This window comes from Neolamprologus multifasciatus, chromosome 13 (assembly GCF_963576455.1).
Source record: "Neolamprologus multifasciatus chromosome 13, fNeoMul1.2, whole genome shotgun sequence".
Taxonomy (NCBI): Eukaryota; Metazoa; Chordata; class Actinopteri; order Cichliformes; family Cichlidae; genus Neolamprologus; species Neolamprologus multifasciatus.
The window spans coordinates 12,134,525-12,151,863 of record NC_140451.1 but is presented as its reverse complement, the minus strand read 5'-3'; the positions used below and the strand labels follow the sequence as shown (position 1 = coordinate 12,151,863).

General features: G+C 41.8%; 1 protein-coding gene and 1 non-coding gene across 3 annotated transcripts; both read right to left on the bottom strand.

The window, feature by feature from the left end:
• Window positions 1-161: 161 nt before the first annotated feature.
• Window positions 162-280, bottom strand: LOC146505128 (U5 spliceosomal RNA). Its single transcript, XR_014877805.1, has one exon. It is a non-coding gene; the product is annotated as a U5 spliceosomal RNA (small nuclear RNA).
• A 7,240-nt stretch (window positions 281-7,520) lies between these two features.
• b3galnt2 (beta-1,3-N-acetylgalactosaminyltransferase 2) lies at window positions 7,521-16,706 on the bottom strand. Of its 2 annotated transcripts, none has more exons than XM_085182144.1 (12): window positions 16,347-16,706; window positions 15,659-15,785; window positions 15,146-15,246; window positions 13,084-13,310; window positions 12,735-12,830; window positions 11,171-11,281; window positions 10,973-11,051; window positions 10,310-10,493; window positions 9,850-9,975; window positions 9,495-9,654; window positions 9,358-9,414; window positions 7,521-8,519 (listed from the first exon to the last, which is right to left on the bottom strand). In XM_085182144.1, the coding sequence occupies exons 1-12, from the start codon at window positions 16,453-16,455 to the stop codon at window positions 8,382-8,384; spliced, it is 1,515 nt and encodes a 504-aa protein (XP_085038270.1). In that variant the 5' UTR covers window positions 16,456-16,706; the 3' UTR covers window positions 7,521-8,381. The 2 variants fall into 2 exon arrangements, with proteins under 2 accessions (XP_085038270.1, XP_085038271.1); XM_085182145.1 differs by having other exon boundaries at window positions 13,084-13,283; window positions 16,347-16,695.
• Window positions 16,707-17,339: the final 633 nt, after the last annotated feature.

Genomic DNA, 17,339 nt, shown 5'->3' with positions numbered 1-17,339 from the left:
TGAAAATTAAAAAGGGGTAAATTTAACTAGGAAGGAATAAAATAAAATATAAAAATTAAAGTTAAAAATGAAATAACTGTACAGCACAAATTAGAATGAAGGGTAAATTTAACTGGGAAAGAATAAGATAAAATATATAAATTAAAGTTGAAAATAAAATAACTGTACAACAAAATACACAGTATAGAAAAAAAAATTGGGCGAAACTCTTATTGTTCCACTCCACGGAAATCTTTAGTAAAAGGCGAAAGATTTATACGATCTGAAGAGAAACGAGTGTACATTTCTGCCCTTTAGTGTGACCTAATGTCCTCTGTGTGTGGTTAACCCCCCGAAACAGCTGGGTATTATGTCAGGAGATGCAGTTAATAATTTCCAACAATTTTTATAAGGACAAAGTTTTGCTCACATATATAGTAGTAAGTAGTCCAACATAAGAAATGAATTACAACTTTTTACATGCCAACCTGACATGTAGCTACATTTCTCCAGAGCTACACATCAGGTTACGTATGTTTCCCGGTGAAGAAAAAGTTTAATGTTGCTAATTCAATCTGTTTGCTGCCCTCTTGGCCATGTCTCCTTTGTTTTTAAAGAAAAAAAAGATCTTGGCTCCTGGTGGGAGTAACCTGGTTAAATAAAGGTTAAAGAAAGAAATAAAATTTGAGCTTTTTGACGTGACTTCCTGGCGACAGTCATCAACAATACTCAGACTGTGCTGTTTAAACAGTGTTCAGTTGGTACTAAGGGGTCTGAATAGGAAACTGAAAGCGTTCGACCCCTTACATTTATCACGCTATATTTGTCACACTTACATGTTTCCAATCATCAAGCAAATTTTAACATTAGTATTTACTCAGGTTATCTTTGTCTAAATGCAGCTTTCAAATGATAATTTCGGTGATTAAGGGAGAAAAGTTGTCCAAACCTACCAGTGTGTGTCTCTCATTTATCCTGCACACACACAACCACAACACATGGGCCCATCATTACAGAACACAGAGGCATCATTATCTATAGTGTATGTAATCATAAGCTGTCTCCTGTTACAGCAGATGTGTGTATTTATTTTTCAAGGTTATCGGTGCTTTTACATCTGCATGCTGAACAGTACGGCCTCTGAGATTATTACAGAATTGCCTGCTTTGATTTGAGGAAGCTTGACTGAATACATGCATACAGAGCCTGGCTCCTCTAGATGCGGTTGGTGCTTGGTCTGAAAAAACATGACAACAAAACAAAACTGGGCGCCGCTCATCTAAATCCTGCGTTATCTTCTGTTAATACTGTTGTGAGTTTTTCCTGAGCCACTGAAAGACGGGCAGAGCTGCGGAGGGCGGCTATCTGTCCTCGACAGCTCTGTTCACTCAGTGAAGCCCCAGATCTTGACAGCTGCAATTCAATTAATTACGTGTCCTTTGGATTGAATTGTGGCTTCACTAAAAAAAAGAAAAAAAGAAAAAGGAAAAAAAAAAAAGAATCTATTAATCAAAATGTCCATTTTTTTATAAATCTGTGGGACTGGCGCCTCTGCTAATTTGCCTTCCAAGCAGCCGCAAGTGCAGGAAAATGTGATGCAAATGCATTTCTGATTTGATAAATAGTGGAGATGTATGAAGTGGCTTTCGCAGAGCTGACTTAAGTCCATCACAATAATCAAAGCCACTCGCGGTTCTCATTTCTTCTCCCCCTCGCTCTCGCGCACTCTCTAGGTTGACTAGATTGATTTTCCTCACCCACGGTGTCTGAATTCTGTTTGAGAGCAAAACAGAATAGCTTTTGTGCTCACTCACTGTCTCCCTCATCCTCTGCAAGCTTTGGATTATTTATCACTGGGCCGTGCTTTACACATCTGTGTTGCTTGGTAGCACTCTGATGGATATTTCATAAATATTCTTGTGACAACAAGAGAAAAAAAATTGAAAACCTTGTTTCTGAAAATGTAAATATCGGGCACCGTGTGTACTCCTTCGCTGCCTTTCTGGTGATTCTGCTGAATTGAATCATACCATTAGCTTCTATATTCTTCTTGTTGCTCAACTATGTGGGTAAGTGTTCATGCGATCGCTGGAGGTTTCACCTTGCACACATTTGCACCTCTGAGCTGGCAGAACCACTGCAGTCCTTCACTGAAGCACCTGGCAGGATATTAAAATTTTCCACAGTAGACTCCGAAGAAAACCACCCACATGACCGCTCAGTGGCTTCTGTGACATAAAACAGTTGACATGGTGAACACAGTCATAAAATCCCCTGAAATTACCAAAAATCCACAATGTTCGCCCTCCTGAAACTACTACCACTGTGTTCAGCGTTTTTGTTTTGTTTTTGCTTTAACTTCTCACTGTGTGATAAATGTTCATGGCCCAGTGGCTACAGAATAATCAACCATCAGCATTTACTGTAGATTGGTTCTCTGTAAGCCTCTCTTTCATGCAGCTGTGTCTGCCACTTGTAGAAAACTTCCCAGAAAAATGAAGCCTTGATTCTGCAGCTACAACAAGTAGCTTTCCTCAGGTGCCTGAACTAGTGGTTACTAGAAGCTCTGTGATGGAATAAAAAATACAACAAAAGAAGACAAGAGCCATCCTGGCAGAGGAGGTTAAAAACATGGAAAAGAAACCAAACATTAAATAGCAGTGAACCTCAGACAGGCATTCATATGATTGTAGAGAGCTGAGACTTGGGAGGATCCAAATGAGATATTCGGTTTAATCAGTAAGTGGGCAAACCTGCTTACTTAACAGTCTGGTACAAGAGAAAATGATCCAATCTTTGCAAAGCGAGCAGAGGGAGGGAAAAGTTGTCCGTTGACACTTTGAAAAACTGGTCTTTCATTCTCTGAAAAGCCTGAGAAACTATTAAAACTCCTGGCCAATTGTTGGGGACAACCATTGACTGCAGATTTGGTGTGCAGTCAATAGCTCCAGGCTGGGCTGACACAAAAGAAACCACAGTCTCAGACTTCATAGTAATGAAAAGAAAAAAAAAACATGTCACCCTGGTGGCACGCTGATATTTTGGCAATAACCTTTGGACAACAGTGGAAGAATAACCCACACTTGGTTTTAGATTTACAGACACTTCCTGTTAGCAGGGTCAATTTGATGTGGATGTAAAGTTGGGCTTTTTTTGCAGATGTTTTTAAAACCACTTGATTCATGGATTTCATAAAAAGCTTCCTTCATTTTATAATATTCATGTCACCGATCCCAGAACAACACATGTTCTCATGCATAATTCTGCCAGCACTCAGTCGCTTGCAAAAAAAAAAAACAAAACCCCTCACTGCGTCTTGATGTCTTATCAGGGATAAAGAGGAGCAACAAAGTGCTCACTTGTTTCTGCATGCAATCACTGTAGCTTATATAAATCTGTCTTCTGAGCTCGACATGGCCATGTGCAGATACGGCACTGTCTGAAGGGAACAGAGACACCGGGGTCATTTCTGCTTTGATTTGAAGATTACACATAACGACAGATATCCAGTCTTACAAACTGGGGCAAGAGGTGGGGTTTAAAAATAAATGTAGGGTTCATCAGGTAGGTGAAGTCTACAAACATGCTTTTGAGCTACATTACGTGACTCGCAGGGAGCAAAAGTCATCCTCTAAAGCGCAGAGTTTCTTTTAGAAATCCATCAAGTGCAATCCTGAATAGAAGGAGAGCCCATTTAATGCTGAACTGAGGGGGAGAAACTATTCACTGAGCTGACATCGTGGCATTTCTTGCACACATGGTGTCACATCAGGTTACATTAAATGACTGAGTGGTTTCCAAGAATCTCATCATCATCATCAGACCAATGAGCTAATTCATGATCCTCTTAAGACAGAATGACTGTCAGTAATGGTTCAGTAATGGCTCTACTAATTATCTCTCACAAACACTATCACAGTAAATCTGCCGCGTTACTGCAGCAGGGGTCAAGTGGGCTTATGAAACTCGCGATTCACTCGGCATTTCCACGGCTTTATCAATGTAATGGATTAGCTGGACGATGCCCTCCACCCGATGTGTCACACACGTCTCACAGCTGCGCTCTGCAAATGTTTGGAAAAAGGAAAAAAAAAAAGGGGGGGGGGAGGGGGGGGCAGTCATAACCTCGCCAGGCTCAGACGCTGTAGAAGCCATGGAAATCAAAGAGAGACGTGAGCGCGGTTTCAAATTGGGAATGAAACCGTTGCCCCATTAGGACATAGTTGTGCATCTAATAATATCTCCTCATTCCTGCGAATCAGAGTCGGGCAGAAATGCTGGTTTTGGAATGCCGGGTATCATGAATAAATGATTTCCCCCTCGTTTTAGTGCACAGAGAGGAGGAAGAGGAGGAGGGGGGAGAGAAGAGGAGGCTGATTGACAGAAATGTGTAATGCTTTGCGAGGAAAGTCTAAGAATCTGGAGATGTTTGAATAAGTATGCAGATGCATGGCTCTCAGCACACTGTAAGCTCCTGAGATCTGAGACAGCTGTGCCTCATCTGAATCCAGGCGAGTTCAGTTTAAAACAACAGGTAGGTTTTAATATAGTCTCTAATGTAGGTAAAATCAGACACACTGCTACATGATTCCAAATCTGTCTGCTTAAAGGGTCATTTTGTTATTTTGGATGTGACAAAGTGTAATTAGCTGTACTTGTAGGTTCTCAGTCATCCAGGTCATGGTGGTCTAAAGAGCTTTAAAAAATAAAATAAAAAGAAATGAGACAACTGGACTTCTTGAAGTTTGTTTTATCCAACAGGCTCCTTTAACTCCAATAGCAAATGTTGAAGAGTCATGAATATTGAACCCACAGACCCAGTACTGATCATGTGATGTTAGTAATCACACAAGCCAAGGTGTGAAAAACAAAAGGCACGGGTTATTACTGTCACTGGGGATTAATGTCGAAATGAATTGTAATTACTTACCATTTCAAATTCCATATCAACATCTTTTATTTTTGCCTTTTGTTCATGGCCTCACAGTTTGGAGTAAAATCTTTTTCAAATTAAAACACATTTGCTGATAATGAGATCAACCCAGATACCCGCTGCACTCATGGTGTCACCAAGTGTAGCATTTAAATGCTAATGTTACACCTCAATATTTCTGCTTTTGCAGGTGATTCTCAAACTACTGCTGTTGCTGACCGTGCCCAACCTTTTATGAGCACAGTGCACCCATCTTCTGATGGCTGCTTTCAGCATGAATCACTCCATGTCACAAATATTCTCAGACTGGTTTCAGATGGCCTCCAGAGTAATAAGATCTCAATCCAATAGAGCACCTCTGGGATGTGGTGGAACAGGACAGGTGAAGCTGTCAAATGTGCAGCAACTGGGTGATGTTATAAAGTCGATATGGACCAACATTTATTAGAATGTTTCCAGAACCTAGCTGGATCTGCCATGAAGAATTAAAGCAATTCTGAAAGCAGGGTGCAGCTTTGTACTCGTAAAGCTGCAATGATGTGCATGGAGACTGTAGATAACAGAAACATGTATAGCTGAAATAAATTAAAATAGGCAGATACATTAAAAGGAAAATAATCAGCAGTTAGTTTGGCTAAAAGTAATCAATGAAATGGCTGAAAGTAGCAGGTCAAGAGTTGAAATAACCAAAAATAATGAACTAACATTAAAATTCTGACCTGCCGAAGCATCAGTTTTTCCTGTGGCAGTATCAAGAGTCCAAATATACCCAAAGCAACATAAAAACTTCGGCTGCAAGGAAAAATATTGTAACAATTCTGTAACTGTGTGAAATTGTAGGTATAAACTCAGACTGGCCTGTGTGGGTTACCTCAGAGGGGAAAAAAAAGAAATCTTTAAATTGCTCAAGCAAAAATTAAGTGTCTTCCAAACCCATCCCGAAAATGAGACTCAGATTTGTAATGTCAACACATTCTCGTATTCACTCTGCACCACGAGAAGATGAGTTTTTGGAAGAGGTGAGACTAACGATGAAAAGGATTTTATAAATACAATTAACTCCAGCGCCCAACTTCCTTCTATTTTCTCTGAGCAGCGCTTGTCACAGTCTAAACGGATGATTGCACTTTCATGGCAAAATATTAATAGAGTGAAAGAAGTCAGTAGTTCAGGGAATTGTACTCTTGTCGTCACTTAGAAAAGATTACATACACGCTTGAGGGCATAGAACAATTCAGAACGTGTGGGGTCTATTAATATCAAACGTATGAATGAATCATAGATTCTGGGTCAGTTAGATGAGCTGAGATCTTTTCTTTCCGCTCGTTTTACTGCTGTGGCACTTTTACACTTTGGTTTCTTTAGCCTTTAAGCGCCCAGCTTTGAGAGCGTATATGTTCACAAGTATTGATCGCTCGAAAAACAAGTAATTCTTAAGTAGTGTTCCCCCTAGACGACATCACTTTGTACCTTCTATCTCTTGCTTAAACCCAAACAGGAGCTCATCTTCCCTCCAAATATGAGGAAGTTCATAATTACACACTGAATTACACGTTATTCTGAAAATGAACAGTGGCAAATGTAACGGAAGAAAACACTCAGGAAATACGGCCGAGCTGTTAAATTATTATAATAATAGAAAAGCCTGAGGAGATTTAAAGTGTAATACATAACTGCAATCTGACAGTAAACACGGTACAATTTGTTTCACACGATGACAGATTCTGGTGAGAGGACAGGACTCGAATAAAAGGATTCAGAGGAGATGAAGAATATCTCTAGAGCTAATAATTTAAACATTTTGCATGAGTATCCCTGCAGCGCTCATCAAAGTTTAGACAAATTTAATAACTTCTTCCCCTAAAGAATCATCGGCACGGAAAGCAGAAGTGACCTTTTTTTCCCTCCCGTCAGTGTGTCATTTCCACGCTTCTCCCAGTTCACAATGAAGGGCTTCGATGTGAATCAGCGAGAAAGGCTGATGGGGCGGAAAGCGCCGCGCTTATCTATACTGGAGAGTGGAACAGATGCGGATATGACTTTGTTATCATGCTGCTCAGTGAAAGAGAGGAGGCGAAAGGATACGATGGAAGGGAGGAGGAGGAGGGTGGTTAGGAGAAGAAGAGGAATGCCTGCTCGAATGTCAGGTTAAGTGCATGAACAGATTTCTTGGCAGGTGGGACCTAAATAAAACAAACGACTCAAACTGTCCTCCATTAGTAAAACATTCAGCATCATCTTTCATTATTTACCCCCAAAAATAAATTAATTAAAAAAAGAAAGAAAAGAAAATATACAGGGAGGAAATCTAATTGTGGGGACTCAGCATCAATCACATGGCTAAACAAACAGATCCCCCTAAAAGAAGCATGTGTCCAAAGAAGCCTTGGTCTTATCGATTACATGAAAACACTGATCAGTTTGGTGCCAACACATCCTCTGCTTCAAAACTCTCTTAGGAGAAGAATAGGATTCCTGTTCCTTTTTAAGTGGGAAAAAAGGACCTGTGTGGTCCGTATCCAGTGTGGACTGAGCACAGCAGCATCAGCAGCGCCCCCAGGTTTACTGCGTTCATCGTTCCCAAAATAAACAACAAGTGAGCCCTTAATCTCTCTTAAGTGTTCTTTATTACCTTTGAGGAGGCTTTCATAAAACCGTGTTAAACGAGTGAGTCTATTCCACAGTCGCTCCGACTGCTTTGTCAAGTTCCCCAAAAAATCTGTCAATATCACAAGTGTTAACATAGGTACAGTATGACGCCTAACAAATACAGTAAGGCCACATCACTATCTGCACAATAACAATTACAGTACAAACTGTGTGTGTGTGTCTGTGAGAAAGCCCATCATAAACCTACAAACAGTAAAGAAGATGAAAAGCTTCAGACAATAAATTTACAAAACATAGCAATGCAGAGGACTCATCATTAAAACGCCATCAAATATCTGCATTAAACCAAAAAAAAAAGGTTCAGCTCTGTCTCCAGAGTACCAACAATTAGAATAAAGTACTCAGTCTCACAGCAATCACCCTGAACATGATGACCTTCACACGCTGGTATTGCACATGGTTCTTGTACCATCCCTGACAGTTACATTAATAAAGCATCTTTTCATCTGCAGTCTTCCCACATTTTGACATTTTCAAATTTAATAACCGACTTCATGATACAAATACCGGCAGGATGCTACAGCTAAAGGTGACGTCTTTTTTTCTTTAAGCTGCAAATGGTTTATGTTGTTAATATTACGAACCTGCAAAGTTTGACATTATTTTCCCTACAGAATCCCACATTTCCAAATATAATTTTTTTTTTATAATATAATAATAATAATAATAATAATTCTAGTAACTGACAATGGCTCAGTTTAGTGTTTTAAGAAAAAAATATTACAGAAAATGACCTGACAGCTAGTGTCGAGTGCATTTTACCCACAGTGTCACGTAGTGAGTGTAGCGTGAACCACATTCAGTGGTCCCAGGGGCATCCACAGGGGTCTCCACAGGCTCTTTTCCTATCCCACAGAACGTGCAGCTCCTTGGCCGTGTGCTGGGGGGACGACAGCATGTCCAGGTAGCACTCCTTCTCGCACAGCCAGCCGGGATCCTGGCAACAGGAAGGGGAATAAAATTTATTTAATTATGAGGCGGATGCTGGGTCACATTTCCCTCGGGTTAAATTGGCAGTATTTTATTTTGATATGCTCCAGGTTACAAACATTAAACCAGTTAACACAATTACGCCTTTAAACTGCGACTCCACTAGCAAAGCTTTTTTGCCGCATGCTCGTAATAAAAATGTTAAGCTGTAAAGCAAACTGCATATTGAATTACTGGTAAGAGAAAAACAATCATAAATGTTCATGCCTCTTTGCTGCCCTTTTTTTCTCCACAGAAATCAAATTGTACGTGCTTAGCAGACTAAAAAACTCAAGGGTGAGAAGGGGTTTTATCATTTCAGTTCACATTTTTATTTCACGTTGTGTCTTTTGCATGCAGAGCCTATTAGTGAGGTGCTAAAGTTTGGCTAATGAAGCTCAGAGGACCAATAGTGAGTACAAATGAGTGCAGTTTTCTTTTTGTTTCACAGTATTTGTTTTTCTCTTTGTCTTACATTGTTTAACTGCTCTAAGTCATATAAAAAACACTGTGTTAATACACAGTATCTTATCAATAATGCTGTAAATTTAAGTACCATTTATATTTACAGATGGAATACAGCTGCCATTTAAATTCTAAGAAAAATGTACACATTAAACACATTCATATCTGTACCTTTCTAACATTTCTTAATGCCAGACGCTGACCTTTATCAGTCTGACGTTGATAAGGGAAAGTGAAAGCACTGGGCTAAGTTGTATTTTATGCCAGTGTTAGACTAATAAAGCAAAACAAATCATTTATGTTTTACTAAAGCTGGCAGTTCATACCATTCAGCTTCTCACCTGATATTTCTGAGGCCCAACAGCTGCCATCCATATCCCCATGCTCACATCCTCTCCCTGCAACGAGACATCCAGGATGGGCTGCTCACGTTATGATCATGAATGTCGGCCGCTCTTATTTAGCATTCGTACTCTACCTGGTAGGCCTTCAGTTTCTCTGCATTGTTGGCAAGCCACTGGACCAGGTCACGAGAGACCACATAGCCAGAGCCGCAGGCAAACGCTGGGTAGGCTGGACTCGCGTACTCCAGCTCCTGCCACTTCCCAATGCGATCCACTGCCCAGCTCTGCCTGAAACTGGGTCAGGATGGCAGAGACATCATCATCAAATACAGTCTCCATTTCAGGTGACCTATCAGCATTTTAACCGTGCACAGCGTTCCCGTTTCTTTGCTCCAAAACTCAGCTGACAGCGCACTGAAGTTAGACTGTAAGCACAAGTGGACACAAAGTATACGCTGTCAACAGGACCAGACACCGAACTGTACTTACTTCCCCCACCAGAAATTGCTGCGTTTGAGACCCTTGTGGTCAATCTTCATTAATACAGAGTCCACGTCGATGTAACAATCATCATCCGTCTTCAGCAGTAGATTAAAGTCAGCGTTTCCCACAGACCTGCCGGAGAGGGAATATGCAGCCTTAATTAAAGCCCACCCTCTGATTTTATACAATATCCCAGAGTGGATTTACTTTCAAATACCAGCGAGCATGAAGGGCAGGAGGTCTGCAAATAAGTATAACACTTATCACATCACAGCTTAAGACCACTCTGTGTATTTTGCTTTATCTGATGACTCAGAACTCTACTTCTTGACTGAGCGACTGCAGTCGTGATTTTAACAGTGAGACATTTTGAGGCGTCGGCACACTTTCATTTCAGGTTGCTGATTTCCTCAGAGGGCCCAGGCAATTTGGAGACAGAGAATCGAGTCATTAGCACTTGGCATACCATTTATAGAACTGAAGCAGTTTGGAAGGCACGTTCCTGTAGGTGTCTACCACATCTACGAACACCATGTCGCCATGCCTGAGGCTCTCCTCCTGCAAAGTGGCATCCTCCTCCCTCAGCCTGGAGGCATGGCGCTCCATCCTGGCTGGGCGGCCCCGCAGGAGCTCTGACAGACCGTCTCCATCTGACGCAGAGTGAGGAAAACATTCGGGGTAATCAGGGAAAAAGTTGTAATAGTTTTTGTGCAAAAATTATATTTATTCAGCCCAATTTTTTAATAACCTAAGGCGCTTGAGGTATAATAACTTTAATTACCATCGAGTAAAACGATATGAAAAAATGATAACGTTTGGCACAATGGACCATTAGTTCAGTTCTTCAGAGATGCTGAATGATGGATTTAATTTTGTTTTGCACAGATTTACACCAAATCTGCTCTTAAGATTCAAAATGCAAACACATGTAGGTAAAATCAATACTGGAACAGCTGGGTGTTGAGGCTATGAAAATGCTATTTTCTATTTGGAACATATACAAAAAGCCTGCAGCGCGGTGAGCGGTGTTTTTCGAGCTCTTACATCTGGACTGTTTTTAAAAATGTGGCTTTGATCACACAATTATCACATAAAAAAAGTGCAAAGTTTATTCTGCTGCAGGACTAACCATAGATAGTAAATGTGAAGCCTCCAGCCAAACCAGGAAATCCAAGAGCACTTCTATGAGGCAATATCCCCTCTGCAATCTGCAATTCCAAGAAAAAGAGCAAAAAAAAAAAAAGTTTTAAGTTATTGGAAACTTGAAAGAGGAATGAGAGTGCGTTATTCATATATCTCCTTCTAGATACTGTGTGCGAACACATACAGAAGAGATCTTTAGGACGCCTCCTCCATCACTGAGCTGCACGGAGGAGGAGTTGACTGTGGTCAGTGCGGCAGAGTTGAGACTCTCCCAGACGAGCGTCCCCTCAAACCCCTGGAATGAAGACAGATGTCACGGGTGTGCTGTCCAACACCATCTCATCTGAATGATGTAATTAGCTACCATCAAGGACACTGCAGACTTGGAAACTTTAGAGTGGATTACATTATGCTTCGCTACAATGTTAATGAAAGATTCATTTAACATCCCCTGAACCTAGCCTCTGCTGCAGCGATGTAACGGTGTACTCTTGTACCCCTGACATCACCGCCAGGCGTACGTGCAGACACGGGGACGGCTTTCGCTTGGCGGTGCGTGTTAAAGCCAGGACATCGTGAGCATCAAACACTTTTTTATGCACTGATGTGTTGCTTTTCTGCATCAGTTCAGGTTGGGGATGTTTACTTATGCAAAGGTAAACCTCAAATTCAGCGGGAGGTCACCGTTATATAAATATAAGAGGACAAAATGAAGTGAGGCTCTCCAAAATTTGGCTCTCCAAACAGATACTTATTCTATTTAACATCAACCTCAATGAGTAAGCTCATACACATGAATGACTTCATGTGTCCTCCTCTGATTTGGGGGGATAACCTCTTTAAATCTGCATGTGGCACCCATTCACATCAATGATAAATCACTTCTGTTAAATAAATTTATAAACTCCTGAACTTCTATAAGTCTCGTGTGTTTTTCTCTTTTCGTCTCCTCCACAGTTATCAACCTGAGCACAGCTAATGAAAAGGACGAGACGCCGCTGATGTAGATAATCATCTCGCACTGCGCGGGCGTGCGAGACGGGGACCATGATGTTTGCATAGACTCAGTGTTCGTACAGCATCGTAACTCACAGGCATTATTTAGGGGTGAAGAGAGACCTGCTCACATTCGAGGCATTGCTGAGTCAAATCGTCCATTTCTTTCATGTGAGGAAGAATTTTAAATTGCTTCAAGCTCAAGTTTTTCATTTTTATATAGTTTGCATTTTTACATTTTCTTTCTATATTTATCTTATATGTACATATGTGTGTGGGTATCTACTTTACGTTGGTTATTTGTGTGTATTTTATCTGAACTGTCAATCATGTTGAAACTGTATTTTAAATGGTGTTGTACAAATAAAATTAATATTGTGTTGGAAATGATTGTGGACAGTAGCAGGTACACTAATATGGCATTAAATGATTGCATTAAAACAACCCAAAGATCCCTGGTTTGATTCCAGGAGGAGACACAAATCCCTTTGTGGCTGCATCAAGAAAATCCAGGTTAAAAAATAAAATTAATTAAAACAAATCAAATCTGCAGAGCTACCTGCTGTAGTGACCCGTTGTGAATAACAGCCGCTGAAAGCTGCTTTCTAGTACTTAAAAAAGAAGAGCTTAATTCAAAAAGAAAGTAGAATAGACTAAAACAGCTTCTGAAGACTTATATTCCCGACTGGAGGACTTTTACTCCATTTTTCTTTAGTCGTGGCTACAGCTCAGAGGATCAGCGACAAACTGACCTTCGGCAGGATGAACTGCTCCACTGGTTTGTACCACATCCAGTTCACCAAGGTCCCCGTGCTAATGGAGCTGAAGCGAGCAGTAACCACAGCCTCCTGAAGAGGAAAGTGCAAAAAAAGAAATATTCAAACTTTTTATCCATAAAGAGTTCACAAAGATGCCGTCCTCCATACTGAACACAGCCACACACTGCTCTGTCAACAGCAGGACTCTAAAATGAGCTGAAGTTTGTTCAACAAACAGCAGCAGCACAGAGTCCTCCAGCTGCCCTCGGGCTGTGTTTCTACCGAGCTCCACAGAAACGCAGCATACGCCATGCATTATGCTCACAGGCCAAAGCCGCGTTACCTCCTGGTCCAGCTGGAGAAGCTTCACCGTCACGTTGCTCTGAAGCTCGGCTCGGGTCCCGCTGGGAAACACCCCTAGCTGGGTTATCACCACCGGGTGGAGTACCTTGAAATCCAGGGCGATGGCAGACACGTCGGAGGGGGCGAGCAGCAAGGGATCAGACACCGTCACAATTTCCATCTCTCCGTCCCGGCCTGCCGCTGGGACACAGAGAGGGCAGCGAGTCACTGCACAAGCACACATGAAATTTATTACAATCCCAACACGCTGACTATCTTTCTTTTTTTTTCTCATAGTGATGAAGAGAAGAGAGAAAGCATTCGGAAAAGGCGGCGGACTCTGGGAAAGCTACACCATCAGCACTTTGAAGAGCCGCTTCTTCAGGACGGCTGTCTTCAAAGCGAGCCCCTGCTTGTGAGCGCGCTCTCTTAATTACAAAAGAGCAGTTTATTACCCGAGAGATCAATGAAAAGATCGAGGCTGTTAAAGCAAAGCTGCGAAGCCCCCCCGCCCCGCTTTCACTTTATGTGCATTCTACACAACTTCTACAGCTCCTTCCAAAATAAAGACAATTAGAGGCGAAGAGGAGCAGACGTTTTATCACGGCAAACGCTTCTCACGTTAGCTGAATGGGACTGAGCCGCAGGATTGTGCTACCACTAGGAGACAATAGACATAAATCATTATGATCGATGCTTTATTCCCTGGAAACATGACAAAAATGTGATTATCAAACTATCATACATTTTTATCATTACATTTCTGTCGCTTGGGGTGTTTATGGGCAATTACTTCAATATCAAGCACCAACTATAGGCTGCATTGGGCATGGCTCATTAAATAGATCATAAATCAAACCATTATTTTTATTACTGGCTAGTGGATGAACATTCAGTCTTAAAAAAAGAATAAGTACACAAATAAATAACACACAAAAACAGAGCTCAGTGTGACGTCTTTAAAGTGCTTGTTTTCTGTAATAGTTCAGAATTCAAAGGCAAAGACAAAAATGTTTAATTGCATGTCAATCAGTCGATTCATCTCATGCTGTAGTGTGTTTATATCAGCTCTGAAATCTCAAAACCTTCAAACATCATTAAATATCTCACCATTTCTCCTCGATTCAAAGCACACACACACACACACACACACCTTCTGCTGGCAGCAGGATTACTGCTCTGAGAAGCTAATTAGCATTCACCTTATTGTAGTCCAAAAAAATAAAATAAAAAATCCCTGTGATGAACACGGAGCAAACAAACACATTTCAGCGCCACAATTAATTGTCCACTTAACGCGCGCTTTGACCTGAATCCTGCGTCAGGTACCCCGACTGTGCTTAAAAAGCTGCCACTGCCTCTTTCTCTTCCAATCACACGGAGCATCACGCGCACCCAAAGCCTGCCTGCCATTCTGAAGCAAATCACGTCAACAACCAACTGCCATTAACGCAGTGGAGGGCAAGAGAAAGGGCTGGGGAACAAAAAAATAAATAAATATATATGTAATGGATTGCCATGACCCCAAAGGCCACTGTGTGAAAAGCCCATTCTGATGAGCTGTAATTATGTTTCCATGAAGGCAGCTTAACGCCAGTAAAAGTGGAGAAAGCCGGCTCAAGTGGACGAGATCGGCGAAGGCGACAGACGTTAACAATTACTGCCGATGTTCAAAACTGACTGCGAGGGAGTTAAATTATTTCATATAGTGTCTGCTCTTTGTGCAGCTCTACTTTTCTAAGTGTTAAACAGTTCTAGTTACCCCACCTCCTCTTCCCTAAGCCCTGCAGCAGCAGTGAGCATTTCTGCTTTGGCCTTAGATATACAAAAGGAAGAGAAAGTTGTCCTTGAGCTGTGGGAACACATGAATAAAAAGGTGTTTCACTCTTTTCTCAACAGCCATTCTTCTCATTCTCTCGACTCCTCTGCTGTTATCCTGCCTCCGCTCCCCTTTGACGACCGTGCACGCAAGCAACAGATTGCCGAGAGAATTAGAGCTGCAGTCAGATGCCTCTCCCCTCTTTTGCCTTTCTTCCCCCCCCCCCCCCCCCTTCCCCCTTTACCTGGCTCGGTGAAGTTCAGGAGGGAGCAGGAGTAAGGATCTTCTCGGTCCTCCTCTGGTATAGGACACCCATGTTCCCCCACGATAAACTTCACCCCCACTCTGGATGAGAGAAAACAACAAAAAATATGTAACAACAACACAAACACTGTGACATACCCCCCAGTTTGTGCAATATTCGGCTACAAGATTTCTAAAGCTTGTCCATCTATCCACCTGGCGTTGCCATGGTTACCGGGGGTTGCTTAAAGGCCATCACACCTTATCTGTGCTCGGATCGCTCAATGAGAAGGAAATGGACAAAGAGGAAGAATGAAAGAGAACAATATTGGCCGCTGGTCAGGTAAAGATAAAAGGCTTGATGGGGCTGTCAGTTATTTGCTGCCAGCTGCTGCTGGCTTCATCCCCCCTCCCTTTCTCTCTAGTATATGAATTTGACATGGTGAGAAAAAGAAAGGCAAGACAAATCAAAACAAACACAAAAGCAGTGAAGTTGAAGGTCTAGCCTGCTGACCTGTGCTGGAAGTGGGGGTGGTGTCTGAGGTATCCCAGCCAGGTCTCTCTTATCGCCTGTCGCAGTTCATAATGATGTCTTGCTGACAGCACCCCCACCAAAACTTCATAGAAAGGTAATGGCTCATCTGCATTGGAGACAGACACATTTCACTGAAGATGACCTCACACAATAGCAGAGTACTTAAAATGTAAGGGCAGATGTGAGATATGGATAAAAAAAATAAAAAAAAAAGAAATCTAACCAAACCGGTTTTCCTCTCATACTCAGTTTGCGGTGACTTACTGCGATGCACCCCGTGAAGATTAATGTCCTCGTGCATTAAAAGGTAGTTAGTCTACACTGATCTGATGGTGAAGCCGCTTCACACAGCCAGCGTGAGGGCTGATAATGAGTGATAACCCGCTTCAAGCAGCCACGGAGCACAGTAGTTGCACTGTAACACGGCGAGAGACTATCCCAGCAACGCCCCGCACTATTCAAATGTTACATTCACCTCTTTTCCTCCGTAAAACACACATTAGAAAACACTCATTCCAGTCACTGCCGTTAACTACCTGTCCACACACACACTAACTAGCAAACTACCACACCGGGGCGGTAAAGGCAAAGTTAACCAGCCTCTCGAAAGGAAACAAAGTTGCGAAGCTGAGGAGGTAAAAGCCCGGGGTAGTGGCTAAAAAAGTACCCGAGTATGTGTTGTTGTCCAGCGGGGCGGAGGAGGGTCGTTGTGCCAACCACAAGTGCACCAGGACGGCGACAGCACAGGGAAGCAGAATGAGCGCTAGCCTCCGCATGGACGGAGCCCTTCATTCAGCCGGAGCAGCCTTCAGCTTTAGCGGCGCGGAGCCTACCTTCCTCGAGCCGCACGGTGCTGCGCGGTGTGAGCTGCTCCGTGTGTGCGCTTCATTTCAGCTCCGCAGCTCTCCGCCGGGCTCTCACCACTGCCTCATGTCTGCCTCCGCTGCTCGATGAGCGAGACCAATGGGAGACGAGGAGCCCTACCGCGGTGCACTCTGGGAGGTGAAGTTCAACCCTGTAGCCAATCGAACGAGCCTTAAACTTGATATAGTAGTTCTCTAGGTTAATAATAAAAATAATAAATCATACAAATGTATGTTCTGGTCCTTTCTCAGCTTAATAAAATTACTTTTATTCTTTTTATTTTTATTTCACTAGCTATATATAGTGCATGTATCTTCAGATTCATTATTGTCAATATTATTATTTGTAGGATTAATAGTAATAGTATTTAAAAATATTAAGTATTACATTACTTTATTAAAACTCTAGCTAGTGAAATAAAACTATAAAGTACATGTATCTAGTACATTTACGTAGACTAGCATGGAAAAAAGACGCAAATTAGAGTGACAAATACTGGATATTTAGGGACAAAAAAAGAGATTATGTGATACAGTGGTCCAGTTCCCTTTCCTCCATCATACTGTGTACAAAGATAAATGTGTTGACAACAGCAGGCAACACTTTCTAGCATTTAATGTGTCTCCATTAAAAATAAAATCAGCCTCGTGCTGTAGTCAACAGTATGTTAATTTAAGTATGTTCACTAAATATATTATCCCATGTCCCTAAAACAAATGAAACGCTAAAACACTAAAGGTGCGTCCCATCCCATGATTATCACATAAAGACATGTCAGTTTGGTGGGTTTGTTTTC